Genomic DNA, 17,048 nt, shown 5'->3' on the forward strand with positions numbered 1-17,048 from the left:
TACAGCTCTTGTTCAGCATCTAATTTCTCCTTACAGCATCAGTACTGAATCAAACATGAAGGTCACGAGAATAAAGGATATGATCGCAAATCTCTACAGCTCTTTTCAACATCTAATTTCTCCTTACAGCATCAGTACTGAATCAAACATGAAGGTCATGAGAGTAAAGGATATGATCGTAAATCTATAAAGCTCTTGTTCAGCATCTAATTTCTCCTAACAGCATCATTACCGAATCAAACATGAAGGTCACGAGAATAAAGGATATGATCGCAAATCTATAAAGCTCTTGTTCAGCATCTAATTTCTCCTTACAGCATCATTACTGAATCAAACATGAAGGTCACGAGAATAAAGGATATGATCGTAAATCTATAAAGCTCTTGTTCAGCATCTAATTTCTCCTTACAGCATCATTACTGAATCAAACATGAAGGTCACGAGAATAAAGGATATGATCGCAAACCTATAAAGCTCTTGTTCAGCATCTAATTTCTCCTTACAGCATCATTACTGAATCAAACATGAAGGTCACGAGAATAAAGGATATGATCGCAAATCTATAAAGCTCTTGTTCAGCATCTAATTTCTCCTTACAGCATCATTACTGAATCAAACATGAAGGTCACGAGAATAAAGGATATGATCGCAAATCTATAAAGCTCTTGTTCAGCATCTAATTTCTCCTAACAGCATCATTACTGAATCAAACATGAAGGTCACGAGAATAAAGGATATGATCGCAAATCTATAAAGCTCTTGTTCAGCATCTAATTTCTCCTTACAGCATCATTACTGAATCAAACATGAAGGTCACGAGAATAAAGGATATGATCGTAAATCTATAAAGCTCTTGTTCAGCATCTAATTTCTCCTAACAGCATCATTACTGAATCAAACATGAAGGTCACGAGAATAAAGGATATGATCGTAAATCTATAAAGCTCTTGTTCAGCATCTAATTTCTCCTTACAGCATCGTTACTGAATCAAACATGAAGGTCACGAGAATAAAGGATATGATCGCAAACCTATAAAGCTCTTGTTCAGCAAACCGTTAGCAGCCGTTTACCGTTTGCAGTAAACGCGATGCTAAAGGTCCCTATTGTCCCGCTGATTATAAGGAAATTCCGAGGGTACTTTCCCCTTCTTTTTCGGAAGACAAAAAACCCGTCGTGCTCTCAGGACGAGCTTGTAGAGAAAGGATGAATGGCCTTATCTCAAAATACCTTGAAGATAAAAAGGCTCTTAAAAGGTAGGCTTTTCCCGCGAAAAGACGTCCACGCCATGCTAAATTCAATTTTGGTGACGACGGCAAACGGGAAACCTCAAACCGCTAGCAGCTGTTTGCCGTTTGCAGTAAACGCTATGCTAAAGGTCCCTAATAACTAATGTTGCCGTGACAATCGAACGCCACGTGGAATGATCGCCTCATGGAATATCGCCTTCAAAGGTACTTCTGTTTTAAGATTCACACACCGCTTAGGGGCTGACAGATTCACACCTGAAATTTGTCATTTGCTTTTCTAAAATGATCTAACACTAGATCTACCAGTCACCTCTCAAATCAGCTTTATAAAGGCAAATCCAGGAGCTAAATCTTAAAAAGCTCCTACCCCACCTATCCTTGCCTTCTGTAGATTAAGAATATCAAAAGTGTAATATTATAGGCGTACTTGTCTGCTGCTTTGGCTAATCTCTTACGCCAAAAATTGAAAAACTGACCCTTGCGTCAAGTTCTATAATGGCCGTTGGTACAGTTGTTCGAGCAATGACGCAATCAAACGGGCATATTCCTCTCCCGTTGGGAATTGACGGGCTTAGTTTTTTACTCCTTTCTTTAGGAGCAAGTTCTGACGTCGAGCAATTGAGGTTCCCTCCCCTTCTTCATTTTTTAGTCGACATTCATAGAAAAAGTCACTCCATAGAAAAGGAGCTCAACAACAGACTTTTGTCAAACTTCGCTCATGGATAGGTTATCTCACGGATGCCTAGCATTTGAATACAGGCGGGGTCTGCCGCGCTCAACGACAGATAACGGTATTGCATTTTCCTTGCTATAACTGTTACGTGAACATAATTGCGCTTAAAGGGACCTGCAAGAATTTAATTTCCAGTTAGTAAAGTTATAGCTCAATTCAAAAGTTGAAAAATTAAACATGAGCACGATACGAAACGATGAAGTGACGATTTCTTGATTTTTCGAACAAATGGAAGTGAGCTCCACAAAGCTTTTTTCCATGGTGTAAAACAGTTTAATTCCTTTCTGCTGTGCTTACAGTTCAGTTTAGTATTTGTGGTACTGGTAACTAGATCCGGGATCTTCTGAGTATGTGGACGAGTGCAGAATACAACATGGCGGTTTTATATTGACTTAGTAGTGTCCATTAATTACTCTGTGTTACAAATACTACAGTATAGATCACAGAAGACATAAAATACACGCAAAATGAAAAAATCCTTTTGTTTAAAGGAATTGTGGGAAATACCTTGCCTCCACCACACAATTTACCGCTTTTCTTGCAATTCGCTAAATATAGATGAATTAATTGATAAATAAATCAGGGAATGAGTAAATGAACATAAACGAATAAATAAATAATATAATGAGTAGTTTATCAATTCTCTTCTTGAAGTGTGATAAAGGCTGATTTAAGCAAATGAACCCTGTCAGGTTCATGGAAAGGTATCACTGAGATAAGTAAATATGAGGATATTCATTTTTCTACCGAGGTTTCATACAGACAACGAACATTTCCTAATTCCAACAAAATACACTTAGAAATCGCCTGCTAGGTTGTCACAAGCCGCTTAGAGGATACCTAATTTATGTCTGAATCAAAACGATCTGTCAATTTGATACCCTTCCTGAAGCAACAATGGATACCGTATTCACCTTTCACATAGGGGTTAACTTTGCAGCTCCCAGAGTTAGCAAGTAGTGAACACTTCCAAATTGTATCCTTGCACTCGGCTAATGGTTGAGAATGAAAAAAAAGTATACGCTTGGAAATGCACAGCTCCTGAATTGTCACTCAGTGAAATAGTGATGGCTGTGAAAAATGCGACTAGTTCCCTCCCTCCAACCCACAACCTCAAACAGAACATACCGCACTCTTGAGTGTTACATTCTTGTCCTTCCTTGGCTGGTCCCAGGTTTTGCTCAGAACATGCTAGCCCTCCACCAGATGGTGGGGGATTAGTACATGTCCGGTATCGTGTCTGAACACCTCCACCACAGGTCACACTGCATTCTCTCCAATCAGACCAATTCGTATAACCACCAGGTATAGCTAGGAGTAATAGTAGAGTTTGATATGAGAGTAAATTACTCTCTCCCCCTTAAACTATTGCAAAGTAACAAAGTGAAAGCTGTGACAGGTATTTGTGACCCCCCCTCTCTCCCTCCCCCTCCTCCTCTGAGAAGTACATACCACATTCTTGCATGTTATACTCTCGTTCTTCCATTGCACGTCCAAGGCCTTGCTCGACACATGTTGGCCCTTTGCCAGACGGCGGGGGATTTGTACAAGTCCGCGACCATATCTGCCTTCCTTCACCACATGTCACACTGCACTCCCCCCACTCAGTCCATTCAGTATAACCACCGGGCACAGCCAGAGGTAAAAGAAGAGTTTGGTATGTGAATAAATTACCTCCCACCAAAATTATTGCAAAGTAACAAAATGAAAGCTGTGGAAGATGCTAGTGATCTAGATCTCTCTCCCCTCCCTCCCCTGCTCTAAGAAGTGCATACCACATTCCGGTATGTTACACTCTCGTTCTTCCATTGCACGTCCAAGGCCTTGCTGGAGACATGTTGGCCCTTTGCCAGACGGCGGGGGATTTGTACAGGTCCGCGACCATATCTGCCTTCCTCCACCACATGTCACGCTGCACTCCCCCCACTCAGTCCATTCAGTATAACCACCGGGTACAGCTAAGGGTAAAAGAAGAGTTTGATATGTGAGTAAATAACCCCCCCCCCCCCGCCGCATCAAACTATTGAATGTGCATACCACATTCTTGCATGTTACACTCTCGTTCTTCCGTTGCAAGTCCGAGGCCTTGCTCGACACATGTTGGCCCTTTGCCAGACGGCGGGGGATTAGTACAGGTCCGCGACCATGCCTGCCTTCCTCCACCACATGTCACGCTGCACTCCCCCAACGAAATCCATTCAGTGTAACCACCAGGTACAGCTAGAGGTAAAAGTTCATCTTTATAATCAATGTTAGCTCGCAATGAAATAGCTTAGTTGAACGTTTTGTATCTGCCTATTTGAGTTATCACTCCATGTTAATATTAATTATTACTTTCTTAGCCAAACATTTCTATGGCACCTGTCAATGAATCGAAATGTCAAGTGTTACTTGACTTGAGATAATTCAGGGCTGCAATTTGCCTTCACAGGTTCGCCACTATTTATTCGAAGCACTAGGTTAACGCTTGAAGCAAGTCTCATGTTTCTCGTTGATATTTACCTATTCAGACTGTTTAAACATCCAGTTCGGCTCAAGGGAAACTACTGCATAATACCTTTATGCTAAAGATTAGACTAGACGAAGATTCTCTGACCTGTTTTGAACTGGAAACCGAATTTATGTGGAAAGAGGAAGGGAGGCTGATACTACGCATTTCAACCACCCAAAAAAGAAAAAACTGACTTTTGGTCATGCTTAAGACAGTCTTATGTGTTACATTCCTTAGATTCCTTAGCAAGACCCGAGTCTTGTTTCATGCAAGTTATTCCTTCATTTTTCGGCGACAGGTTGGTGTAGGTTCTTGAATGATGACGACTTTCCCCACCACAAGGTTCGAATAAAACCAGAAACTGATGAATTTGTTTGATTTTAATACTCTCATGACTAAGAATGCCAGGTAAACTAATAATGCACAAGACAAAATACTTACAGCATGTGGCTTTACGAATTTTTTTTCAACTGGTTGTTTAAGTCATCAAAATTATGGGCTTTAACCACGCGGTGCTTGTCTCCGGCAATAGTTACAAGTTCTTCAAATTTGATATTATTACCAATTCCAACAGCCATCCGATGTATGCTCTTGGCCTATGAGGCAAGATAAAGAATGGCGGTAATCTAACAAAAACATTGCTTCAGTGGAAAGAAAAATTATATTTTACCATAATTTCAGCTCAAAACTGGACCCTCTCGACCATTCAGTATTAGAATCATTGCACTGTGACAATTTGTATATTTTTCTCATTGCTCACCTCAAGTTTTGGTAGAATGTGACCATAAGGTTTGGAATTTCTTATGCGTTCCCCCATCAGTAAATATGATCATGATATTTGGAGATTCTGGTCGATCTCCATTTGACGTACTGAAAACGTCGTCAGCGACCATTTCCAGTGCTCGGTCAGTCCGGGTTGGTGATCCTAGATGATCATTCGCTTTCATTTCGTCAATAAATTTATCAAGAGCCTCTTTATTTTGATACTTTGCGTCGTCGAAACTCGTGCGAATCTTTGGTCTACCAGCATACGTCAGGATGGAGAAACGAGTTTTGTCGGTTCCAACGTTATATTCTTTAATGAGTTCCTTGATTGAGTCTAACATCGTATCATAGTTGTCTCCTCCCACGCTTGCGGTTCGGTCGACTACAAGAGACATGTCCAGTAGAGAATCCTCACAACTCGATGAACTCCCTAAAAGGTCAAATCGTTTCAGGTTCTTAAAAGCACGATATAATAATTCGGGTTTGATAAAGGTGCTGTTCTTCATGAATCGTCTGTTCTCAGTTTTCTTTGTTTATAATCATTCTTTCAATGATTACTGTTGGTAATTAAGTTCCGATCCATCCACATTAAGAATATTTCCTTACTCGTAACTGGTCAGCTCAGATGACCACCACAAACCGTATAATATTGTCCAAGCTTTAATAATTATTCGATCTAAGAGAAATACATTTGTAGTTCGAAATCAGAAAAACGCAAATTAAGTCTTAATCTCGAAGCAAAATTCAAGAAAACGTGGTTGGAAACTTACTTCTGTGGCGGGTCGTAAAAACAGGTTTCTCACTTCAGGTTAGCAGATTCGGGTAAGCGAACAGATATAAAAATCGACTTCTTTCTTACTGATTCTTCTGAAAACTGGTTTAAAACATAATAAGCTAATACTTTTTAATCATTGTACGGAATTAATGTCAATCACGAGTCGTGTAATTAAAATATATCCGTCATCAAAGGCAACTCTTATTTACTAAACGAAACAAAGAAACAATTCAACTCGAAAGTAAAATTTAGGATTTTTGAAACGGCACACCCTTTTACACAAAAACTCAACAATTCAAGGCAATGAATTATGCTGATTACTACTACAATGATTCAAAAAGCTCAGAAATATCTCAAGAGCGTTACACACTATGTATGAACTGCATACCTATTTTTCTAAGTACATTATGATAAATTATCACACAACATTACCTTTGGGTAAAGAATAAAGCACCAAAAACAAAGTAAAGAACTATGAGGCAAACATGACTTGTCCTCGGCTGTAAACTGTTTGAACTGAAACAAAGATGGAAATATGATGTACATGTTACCGAATCTCGGAATTTCAAATGGAATGATACATTCCGGTGTTGTATAAAGTGGGATAGGGATTTTAGGATACCTCTTTGAAGTAAGGAAAAATCGTCTCACCACAGCAGACTAGGTAATTTTGTCCCCTTTTTAATCTGATCTGGCCACTCTTCTGTACAATATGAGTATTAAATAATAACTGAGACCGATGGCGGTGGAGATCTTTATAAGAACTGAATTCAATGAATTAACTGGGCACGGAAATGGTACCCTCGTTTTGAATGAGGATTATCGAATTTCCTAGAAACTTTCATTTCCAGTGAAGAATGTGTTTGGATATTTAGAGGAATTAAAAATTTAGTCTCCCGCTTGTATTAACCGCAACTAAAATTGATTTAAAACGAATTTTCATTATATGTTTTTTAAAAATCAAGTTGAACGTGATCAAGATACGTGATGTTTGGTATCCCACGAGATGCTGTTTTTAAAATTACTGGCTGCAATGCCACGTTCCAGATGTCGCCAGAGAAAATAACTGACAGTTGAACTGTATTTCATTCACTTGAGGAAAGAAAAAGTTATCAAACTCATAGAACTGCTTCTTTAATGTTAGTTTAACTTAGCCAGCATTATTATATATGCAATGGACCTCGATCTGGATTATTCTTGCCACTGTTGACCAAACCTCAGTATACAACGTTCAAATAAAACATTTGTGTCAGTTTAAGGTGATGTGCTTTAACTATCTAGCCTTGTAATGGTGAATGTAGAATTTGCAACTCAATTAAAAATGAGCCGCTATAAGTACATAGAGCTGTTGCTGTTCATACTAAAAAGTGCAAAAGATTAACGTCTCAGTATGAGTGAGTTTTCAGGAGAAAAAATTCAATATTTTCATTTCTTGAAAACAAAATTTTCTATAAAAACGAAGGTATACGTAACAAAGGCAAGAGCAGTGAAGTTTGCGTGACTTACAAATGCGTTCTCATAGCAACTTATTTTGGATTCAGTATGCATGTTTTGAAACTGACCAAAGTACATTTAACAAAACAGTTTGTCGTGTTTGTCACGTTCTGGTGAAAATAATTTGTCAGGTCGATTTTGAAAAGCTATTGAAACCCTCCAGACTTTTATATTTTGGTTGATCGTACATTACTACAAATTAAAAGAAGGTCAGCGGAAAGAAGTAACACGGTTATTTTTTAAAAAGAGCTGTCATAGTAATCTCATTCATGCTCTAGCGGTTCTTTGTCATTCCAACGAGCTCTAACATATCGTGCCATATCAGCAGTTTTTTGGGGACAAAATTAGAGCTAACATGCTGCAGATGTCTACCAAAATCTTTAAAGAAAAGTACGGTAGCGCCAAAGAAAAAAAATATAGAATGATTAGAGACATTACACACGCACATTTTCTACTCTTCCAGTTGCTGTTATTCAAATGAGCGGATTTGTATTGCGTCTTACTTTTACATCTTTAGTTAAAGCAAAATTACCATTTTGGAAATGTATTTAAAGAGAAGGAATCGGGATTGAAGGTATAAAGATCCCTCATGTAACAAGGAATCAAGATTATTGGAAAGATAACAGTACAAAATGAACGCTGATAACGAATTGCCTAAATATATCTTATTAACCAAGCGCGAGGGCCGTACTGGGAGAATATCGGCTCGAGGTCTTGACAGTACGGACCGAGCGCAGCGAGGTCCGTACAAAAAAGACCAAGGGCCGATATTCTCCCAGTACGCTCCCGAGCAAGCTTGGTTAATAAGAGACTTATTATACGACTGAAGTTCAAAGGGACACAAGTGCGGTATCATTCGGAACCATTCGGGACAGTGCCCGGCCCAATACTGAGAGAATATTGACCGGCAATAGAGCATTTTGACTGGTTAATTTTAGTTATTGGCCCTCTGACTGCCCGAGTCGTGTAATAAATAACAATTACATCAAGTTCCTTAATTTTTTTCAGAATTTTGGCAGGTCATCCATTCATCTCCAGTTTGAAGCATGCAGCAGTTCAGTGGCACGAATGGATGTCATTCTATGAGCTTCTTTTTGGTGTGTTGAATACCATAGGAAAATTTATTACTTGACGAGGGACTTCCGCGTTAAATTGCACGCGAAAACCGGTATCGCACGAACCGCGAATCGATGAGTGCAATATCAGTTTTTGCAAGTGTAATTTAAAGCGGAATTCACGAGTCGAGTAATGGATTTTCCTTGAGTCGCATAATTGAATAAAAACAAGAAAAAAAGAAAACAGTTTTACTTATAGTTGTTATGTATACGTAGATGCAAAACAATACCACTTAGCCTTGCTTTTAACCCGCAATTCCACGCTAAATACCTCGCGTCGTTAACCAATCAGAATGCGAGATTTTATTCAATAATGTGATTCAACAACGAATCTCCAACAATCAGACTCCATCTGACTTTGTCTCTAGTGACTTATTAGCGATTGGAGCCGTCTACATATGTGTTTATCTTGACTTGGGCGAGCCACTATGACTACCGTGGAGTATGTGGGTTTTACGTCACTCAATCGACCTTGAGGATTGCTCTTCTTACAACGCAAGAGCAAAATTTGATGATCACTCTAAAAAAACACCGCTCAATCGAAATTCCCGCTGAAATCATAGTAAGGTTGTTATATTGTAGCTTGAGAGGAAAGTTACATTCATTTAATGTAGGATTAAAGGCTTAGTTTCATATCAGAGAGTCACAAAAAGGGGAAAACTTAAAATGTAAATTTTATGGCGGGCTAAGAGGGGTTCGCAATTTCAAGGAATTCTAAAACTTATAAGTTAGCGATTGTTAAGGAAAATACTCATAACTGAGGAGAGTGGTACCTTTAAGAAGTTTTGGTTTCAAGGATTTGCTCTTTGAAAATGTTTTGCGTTAATTTGTGAACAATTACAGATCAGGTGACGATGAGACGCACGTTTAGGCATGTATGTTGATACTTCGACAACATACATAGTTATTGTTAACGTTATCAAAAGATAAAAATAAATTTGCAATGCCCCTTTCATTTTTATACATACGTTTATATTCACGAAAATTAGGCCCATAGCTTAAATGGTGAACATACAGAGACTTAAGACAGGACGCTCAATTTCAATATTTATTTCTATCCCTGCCTACAATAGCCATGACGTATCTCCTATTCTCTTCGTTTTCCGTTTTCCGGCTCGCATGATAATTATCGGAAAACCAGAAATCTAAAAGTAAAAAGAATATAAATAAATAGAGTCACAAATTTTTGCTCAACATTTTTAGCAGAAGTTTAATATGTGAAGGTGTAGTCTGATCGTCCGGGTGAGTGTAGTCCTGAGAAGGACTGTTGTCGGTGGCAGTGACTGACGTTTCGACAACCTGTGCGGAAGTCATCATCAGAGTCAAGTGAATGATTGTTGTCAGTAGAATGTTCTTATTCCAGTTCGTGTGAAATGATCGGTTGGTTTTGCCGTGATGTTATTGGCTGTAAGACTCAAGTGACGTAAGTCGTTCGTGATTGGTCTGTTTCGGTCTGTCGGTAAAGCTAGGTTGTTCTTTTTCGGTCGTCTGTGATGTTTATGTCGTGAATGAGTCGTTTGTATGGGGCGGGTAGTTGTTGACATCTGTTTAGGGGAGTCTGTTCTAAGTCGATGGTGTTCAGCAATGTGATTGCTGACATCACCTTTCCTCGTCGCCCGTCTGTGTTCAGTCAGTCTTGTTGTGAGGTTTCTGCCAGTCTCACCGATGTAGGAGGCTTGGCAGTCGGAACAATTGATCTTATAAATCCGCGTCGCCCACAAACCCATCACCACACTACGTCAGTTACTAACCAACGTTAAAGACAAAGACGAACCAAGGAACAGACAGGGAACGATTTATAAGATCAGTTGTTCCGACTGCCAAGCCTCCTACATCGGTGAGACTGGCAGAAACCTCACAACAAGACTGACTGAACACAGACGGGCGACGAGGAAAGGTGATGTCAGCAATCACATTGCTGAACACCATCGACTTACCAACCACAACATTGACTGGGACTCTGCGCAATGCCTAACCTACAGCACTGACTATTTTCAACGACTGACTCTGGAAAGCTGGTTTACTAACTTAGAACAGACTCCCCTAAACAGATGTCAACAACTACCCGCCCCATACAAACGACTCATTCACGACATAAACATCACAAACGACCGAAAAAGAACAACCTAGCTTTACCGACAGACCGAAACAGACCAATCACGAACGACTTACGTCACTTGAGTCTTACAGCCAATAACATCACGGCAAAACCAACCGATCATTTCACACGAACTGGAATAAGAACATTCTACTGACAACAATCATTCACTTGACTCTGATGATGACTTCCGCACAGGTTGTCGAAACGTCAGTCACTGCCACCGACAACAGTCCTTCTCAGGACTACACTCACCCGGACGATCAGACTACACCTTCACATGTTACCCCCGGGTTCAAACCATTTACTGCAGAAGTTTAATAGTGATATAAGTAGAAAAAGAAAAACTAAAGCTGTCATTAGACACCCATGATCGTTTAAATAGTTGTATTTTGCGACCAGCTCAAAAGCGAGGAACCGATGGGAATCGAAGATTTAACCATTTGCATGTGAATGTGATGGGATCTGAGGGAAGAACCCCTCAGTGGCTACAGGTCAGTGTGATTACAAAAACACTGTGTAATCACCTAATCTTGGTGCCACGTTTTATCGACGTCCCCAGCCAGGGCGGTGGCCACCACCACCTCCACTACCTGAAGAAAAGGAAGAATGATTCTGTTTATGAATTATGCTGGATAACACAATGATGTCTATTTTTTTTTATCTTTTAATTTTATTTGCACCTATGAGAAATTTTACACGAACTTAAGAAGGTATTTAACCGAAAGGAAAAACATACAAAATCATAGTTAGGTAATAAATTTATAATAAATTCATTATAAGTATATGATCTAGGTACGTAGCTGCTCACATCCCTTTACATTTCCATGATAGTTTAACCATTAGCAACATTACATCAGGAGGCGTGCATATTCTCCAAATTTTTCTGAACACTATTTTTGTGGTATTAAGAAGGAGAATTTGTCAAACGTTCAAGAATCTCTTTAGTTAGCTCCTTTATTCTCATATGACCTGAACGCTTCACTTAACGGTGTTATTGTAAGGAGAAATTAATAGATGGTAGTCATCAGTTAGGGCTTTTAAACCTTAAGAAATATCTAACGAAGAGCAAGAGAGCTGGACATTGAAGAAGAGAGAGAGAGAATGACATTCCCCTCCCACAGTTTGACATCAATACATTGATTGATTTATGAATAGCCCATTTCCGAATTACCCTTGGCCTCATTTTCACAACGAGGCCTGGTGCTCAACCATTCTCGTGAAAATGAGTTTAATTTTCATGTGAATGAAAACTTATTATCATATGAAAGGATGAGCACCAGGACTCGTTTTGAAAATGAGGCCAAGTTTTGAAAATTCAGAAATGGGCTATTGGGATTAAATGAACATTTTTTTAAAGCAGGGTGATCTTTACTTCTTAATGAAAATCATAAAACCATAGGATTTTACATGTAAAAGTGAGTAAAGGATATTTACCTCCGCTGCAAACTCGACAGCTCCGCTTGCATTTGACTAAAAAGATAAATGGTTAAGTAACTGATCAATTTTTAAAATAAGAGATTATGATTATGTTCATTATCAAATTAGACGAATAAAGTGAACTTGATTGAGATGTTGATCAAAATATGGATAACGATTAACATCCAACGAATTTTTTTTGGAAAAGGGAATATTTGTTATTGTAACACTTATTTGTTGCATGAATGGAAAAATGAGATTCAGATAGCCCATATAGCGTACTTTAACAAACTCTTTTTTTATCCAGCCAGGCGCATATCTCAGGCCCTAAACGGGTTTCTTTCCTGGAGTATGCAATAAAATGAGTTTTTTCTTTGCTACAAGTCAATAAGATTTCAGTAGGATATGAGACCGACTAAAGCCTTAGCAAAATTGCAGAGGTCTAAGCAACCGCATACGGCCTTTTGCAGCTGAAACGCATGGCTAGGCTACTCATAAACTCACTCCACTAAGCAATCAGTCCCTAATAATGTGGATGACGCAATAATAATCGCGCTGCTTACCTCTCACAAAATAATTGCGGCAGCCTGGCCACCTGACCTTAGACCAACAGTAAGAGGCGTCAGAATCCTGACATTCTGTATGATTGCAAATAAGAGAACCAAAACGTTGAGAATAACGAACCTGCTTCTAGGAAAGCCTCTCGATATATTGAATACAAAGGCTTAGGAAAATTATCACTCGAAGGGATAACCTTGACTCTACCGCATCCCATATCAACTCTTATGATCCTGTGCGGGTCCCAGTTTTTGCTCAACACATATTGGCCTAGCACTAGATGGCGGGGGATTGGTACATGTCTGTTTTTGTGCCTAAACTCCTCCCCTCACAGGTCATGCTACGTTCCCCGGCCCCTATTCAGACCAATCAGTATAACCACCAAATGCGTCATGTGATCTGATGCCTTGTTGATCAAGCTAGCTTAAGATCAAAGGGATGACTGCTTAGTCCGAGATTACTGTGTAGTGGAAGTCCTCCCCTGGGGTGGGATGGGTGGGAATTAGCCCTGAAAAGCCCCTATGGGGAGTGGTCAAGTAACGTATGTATGTATGTATATGCTGTTGAACGATTGACTGATGTGACAAGACTACCTCCTGCGCCTCCTCCTCCTTCTCCTCCTCCTCCACCACTGCATTGGCCACAACTTTTCCTGCACGCAACTGAAGAATGAAGAGGAATGAAACTACAGTGACAGCATGTACACTTTACATTATGGGGTATTGTTAAAAAACAAGTGAGACAAACACACAAAGGTCTCAAACACCTGATTGTAAACTATTTTTTCGCCATCAGCCTCGCGGGACGTTACCTTTTTTCAAATTCTAACAAGACCTTTCAAAGATTCCCAAAAACATGCAAGAGGTTTTACGAATTTAATCTTTACCTCTGGCCTAGACGAACAATAACTTAGAATGAAGTGACACTCGAAAATGTTAGTCAGTTTCATTCCTAAACTTCAATCGAGAAAACGAAACTGCAATAAGCAATAAAACCCTAATAAGGTGGGTGACTCAATAAGAGTCACACTGCTTACCTTTCACATAACTATTGCGGCAGCCTGGCCACCTGACCTTAGACTGACAATAAGAGGCGTCGCGGGAATCCTGACATTCTGTAAGATTGCAAGTAAGAGAAACAAAACGTTGAGAATCATGAGCCTGCTTCTAAGAAACCCTCTCGATATAATAAATAAGATTCAAAAGTTAAAAAGAATTATCACTCGAAGGGATAACCTTAACTCTACCGCATCTCATATCAACTCTTGATCCTGTGCAGGTCCCAGTTTTTGCTCAACACATGTTGGCCTACCATAAGATGGCGGGGAATCGGTATATGTCCGTTTTTGTGCCTTAACTCCCCTTCCAAAAGCAGGTCATGCTACATTCCCCCTGTTCAGACCAATCAGCTTAACCCAATAAATACATTTATTACACGATTCGGGCAGTCAGAGGGCCGATAACTAAAATCAACCAATCAAAATGCTCTATTGTCGGTCAATATTCTCTCAGTATTGGACCGGGCACTGTCCCGAATGGTCCCGAATGATACCGCACTTGTGTCCCTTTGAACTTCAGTCTTGTAATAAATCTCAAGCTTGCTCGGGACCGTACTGGAGGAATATCGGCCCTCGCTCTTTTTTTTACGGACCTCGCTGCACTCGAACCGTACTGTCAAGACCTTGGGCCGCTATTCTCCCAGTACGGCCCTCGCGCTTTGTTAATAACGGTTTTCTTTGTTATTAACGGTTTTCTTAAGAAAATGGGAACAAAAGAATCCAAGATGGCGGAGGGATTAACTCAAACATTTCCATATGGTTTATTTATTCACACTGCGCGGTATTTGAGTTGTAAATAGGTAACATAGGTTACACGTTGTCAAACAAGGACTTTAGAGCGAAGAAATTGAAAATAAGTGCGTGTCTATTCTTGTTTACCAAACTTGCGTTTTAAACGAAACTCAATTTTTAAACAAAATACAAACAAGTGTACCTGTTCAATACATTGACGAAACTCAAACCTATAATCCAAACGTGGGAGAACATTCTACTTTCAATCAATTCTACATACACATGATGAAAGCTTTTCTAGCTTATGTTACCTATTTAACACTCAAATACCGCGCTCTCAAAAACTAAACCATTTGCCAATCTTAGAGTTAATCCCTCCGCCCTCTTGGATTCTTTTCTTCCCATTAATTTCACAAAACCGTTAAGTTTTAAAAATCCTAACGCTACCCCTAACCCAAAAAAACCTGACACTAACAACCCTAACCCTAAAAACCCTAACCCTAACAACCCTAACACTAACAAACCATAACCCTAACAACCCTAACCCTAACAAACCCTAACCCAAACAACCCTAACCCTAACAAACCCTAACCCTAACAACCCTAACCCTAACAAACCATAACCCTAACAACCCTAACCCTAACAAACCCTAACCCTAACAATCCTCACCCTAACAAACCCTAACCCTAACAACCCTAACCCTAACAACCCTAACACTAACAAACCATAACCCTAACAACCCTAACCCCAACAACCCTAACACTAACAAACCATAACCCTAACAACCCTAACCCTAACAAACCCTAACCCTAACAACCCTAACCCTAACAAACCCTAACCCTAACAACCCTAACCCTAAAAACCCTAACACTAACAAACCCTAACCCTAACAACCCTAACCCTAACAACCCTAACACTAACAAACCATAACCCTAACAACCCTAACCCTAACAAACCCTAACCCTAACAACCCTAACCCTAACAAACCCTAACCCTAACAACCCTAACCCTAACAACCCTAACACTAACAAACCATAACCCTAACAACCCTAACCCTAACAACCCTAACACTAACAAACCATAACCCTAACAACCCTAATCCTAAAAAACCATAACCCTAACAACCCTAACCCTAAAAACCCTAACCCTAACAACCCTAACCCTACACAACCCTAACCCTAACAACCCTAACCCTAACAACCCTAACACTAACAAACCATAACCCAAACAACCCTAACCCTAAACAACCCTAACCCTAACAACCCTAACCCTAACAACCCTAACCCTAAACAACCCTAACCCTAAAGACCCTAACCCTAACAACCCTAAAACTAACAAACCATAACCCTAACAACCCTAACCCTAACAAACCCTAACCCTAACAACCCTAACCCCAACAACCCTAACCCTGACAACCCTAACCCTGACAACCCTAACCCTAACAACCCTAACCCTAACCCTCAAAAACCCTAACCCTAACAACCCTAACACTCACAAACCATAACCCTAACAACCCTAACCCTAACAAACCCTAACTCTAACAACCCTAACCCTAACAACCCTAACCCTAACAACCCTAACCCTAAACAACCCTAACCCTAACAACCCTAGCCCTAACAACCCTAACCCTCACCCTAAACAACCCTAATCCTAACAACCCTAACCCTAACAACCCTAACCCTAACAATAACCCTAACCCTAAACAACCCTAACCCTAACAAACCCAAACCCTAAACTTAACAAACCCTAACCCTAAAAACCCTAACCCTAAAAAACTCTAACCCTAACAACACTAACCCTAAAAAAAACCCTAACCCTAACAACCCTAAACCTAACAAACCCTAACCCTAAAAACCCTAACCCCAAGAAACCCTAACCCTAACTACCCTAACCACCCTAACCCTAACAAACCCTAGCCCTAACAACCCTAACCCTAACAACCCAAACCCTAAATAACCCTAACCCTAACAAACCCTAACCCTAACAACCCTAACCCTAACAAACCCTAACCCTAACAACCCTAATCCCAACAAGCCTAACCCTACTAACCCTAACCCTAGCAAAACCCTACCCCTAACAACCCTAACCCTAATCAACCCTAACCCTTAACAACCTTAACCCTAATAACCCTAACCCTCATAATCCTAACCCTAATAACCCTAACCCTAACAATCCTAACCCTAATAACCCTAACCCTAACAACCCTAACCCTAATAACTCTAGCCCTAATAACCCTAGCCCTAATAACCCTAGCTCTAATAACCCTAACCCTAACCCCCATAACCCTAACCCTAATATGAATAAATTAACCACTCGGCCGAACTACTTGGACCCAGACCGCGTGGTTTATGCCATACAGGCTTAGTATAGGGATACTACTATAGTCAAAACAAGCACAGGATGAAATAACTAAATTAAGTTTCCTTAAAGGTAACTTAAAGGTTAACATTAGAAGTATTTAAGTCATCTTTAGGTGACATACGAAAGTTCTGAAATGTATCTTTAATTGAACTTTCCGAAGTCAATTAAAGTGTCCTTATGAACCATTTAGTTAACACTTTAA

The 17,048-nt window shown here is 39.9% G+C and overlaps 2 protein-coding genes across 2 annotated transcripts in view; both read right to left on the reverse strand.

Annotated features, from left to right (window-relative positions):
• Positions 1 to 1,964: 1,964 nt before the first annotated feature.
• LOC111322903 (semaphorin-5A-like) lies at positions 1,965 to 5,743 on the reverse strand. Its single transcript, XM_088731535.1, is given in 10 exon segments — positions 1,965 to 2,095; positions 2,896 to 2,973; positions 3,110 to 3,292; positions 3,434 to 3,617; positions 3,758 to 3,939; positions 4,019 to 4,201; positions 4,914 to 4,938; positions 4,940 to 5,068; positions 5,233 to 5,271; positions 5,273 to 5,743. Coding segments are annotated over 10 exon segments (1,605 nt in total).
• A 3,912-nt stretch (positions 5,744 to 9,655) lies between these two features.
• The window catches only part of LOC111323592 (uncharacterized), a 29,608-nt gene continuing 22,215 nt past the window's right edge, over positions 9,656 to 17,048 (reverse strand). Inside the window, exons 15-20 of the mRNA XM_088730770.1 lie at positions 13,733 to 13,810; positions 13,290 to 13,358; positions 12,702 to 12,776; positions 12,157 to 12,192; positions 11,247 to 11,312; positions 9,656 to 9,766 (exon numbers count right to left, since the gene is read on the reverse strand). Of these exons, the coding sequence (XP_088586896.1) occupies positions 11,266 to 11,312; positions 12,157 to 12,192; positions 12,702 to 12,776; positions 13,290 to 13,358; positions 13,733 to 13,810 (305 nt within the window). The 3' untranslated portion in view covers positions 9,656 to 9,766; positions 11,247 to 11,265. The remainder of the gene's footprint in view (positions 9,767 to 11,246; positions 11,313 to 12,156; positions 12,193 to 12,701; positions 12,777 to 13,289; positions 13,359 to 13,732; positions 13,811 to 17,048) is intronic.

Source organism: Stylophora pistillata, chromosome 8 (assembly GCF_964205215.1).
Source record: "Stylophora pistillata chromosome 8, jaStyPist1.2, whole genome shotgun sequence".
NCBI classification, from domain to species: domain Eukaryota; kingdom Metazoa; phylum Cnidaria; class Anthozoa; order Scleractinia; family Pocilloporidae; genus Stylophora; species Stylophora pistillata.